The sequence below is a fragment of the Otolemur garnettii genome, unplaced genomic scaffold (assembly GCF_000181295.1).
Source record: "Otolemur garnettii isolate 467f Iridium unplaced genomic scaffold, OtoGar3 scaffold00085, whole genome shotgun sequence".
NCBI classification, from domain to species: domain Eukaryota; kingdom Metazoa; phylum Chordata; class Mammalia; order Primates; family Galagidae; genus Otolemur; species Otolemur garnettii.
Window position 1 is genome coordinate 2,113,250 of NW_003852480.1, and position 1,106 is coordinate 2,114,355.

General features: G+C 34.4%; 1 protein-coding gene and 1 non-coding gene across 2 annotated transcripts in view; one reads left to right on the forward strand and one right to left on the reverse strand.

Moving 5' to 3' along the window:
* The window catches only part of TMEM144 (transmembrane protein 144), a 35,482-nt gene that overhangs the window by 26,722 nt on the left and 7,654 nt on the right, over nt 1–1,106 (forward strand). Inside the window, exon 10 of the mRNA XM_023516043.1 lies at nt 916–969. Within this exon, the coding sequence (XP_023371811.1) occupies nt 916–969 (54 nt within the window). The remainder of the gene's footprint in view (nt 1–915; nt 970–1,106) is intronic.
* Nucleotides 257–363, reverse strand: LOC111726895. Its single transcript, XR_002774561.1, has one exon. It is a non-coding gene; the product is annotated as a U6 spliceosomal RNA (small nuclear RNA).

Genomic DNA, 1,106 nt, shown 5'->3' on the forward strand with positions numbered 1-1,106 from the left:
GAGTTGGAGGTTGTTGTGAGCTGTGATGCCACAGCACTCTACCCAGGGCTTGAGGCTCTGTCTCAAAAACAAAAAACAAAAAAAAACAAAATTGAATAGCTCAAAGTTGTCCAGATGCAGAATCAGCCGTTTTCTTTACCCATTTCTTCTCATTCCTTCTGTCCCCCATAGTTCATTCTGTCTGTCTCCTGGTCAGTAACCCCTGTTGTGATTTTTCTTACTTGGCTTTTATCTTATTTTATTTTTTTGCAGTTTTAAAAATATGGAACACTTCACAAATTTGCATGTCATCCTTGCACAGGGGCCATGCTAATCTTCTCTGTATCGTTCCAATTTTAGTATATGTGCTGCCAAGGCAAGCACTACTTGGCTTTTTTTCTATTCCCACGAAGCTTCCTTAAGCCTTCATTAGTATTTAATACTCATTGCTTTACAGTAATATCAGTTACATTTTTTCTTAAGAGTGCAAGCTGCTTCCATGTCCATATTATTTTTCTGACCCCCCCAAACATGACAGAATTGTTTCCGTTCTGAGATGGTCATGCTGAAGCATGTTCATACACTTTTGCTCATTAATCCCATGTCTACTATCCTAAGGAACCACGTCAGTAGAAAAAATAAACTGTTTACTCATGAAAATGATTTAGTAGAAATATATCACATTAAAGTATTCTGTGGCACAAAATATAGTGTCATCAAAGTAATAAAAATGAAGACGACGACAAAAAAAACAATAAAAGTATTTTTTATTTCATGTTACTTAATGTTTAGCCTAACATGGAATTTAGAATTGAGATCATGGCTAGTTTTCCCTGAAAATATTTTTATATTGTCTCCAATTTACTAGATTTACATGGAGTACAATCATAGGTAAATATCCAATTTAATTAATTAAAGTTCTCATTTTTATTTAAGGGTCCAGGATTAATAGCTGCATTGTGGGGTGTCTTCATGTTTAAGGAAATACAGGTATGTACAATAAAAGGAAGATTTAGAAAATAGAAATAAATCCAAGTAAGAAAAGTGTTTGATGTTATGTTTGTGTTATTTTCTAAAAACCACATGTGAGGCCTAAGCCAAGAGCAGACAACTGGAGCTGTGGTAAT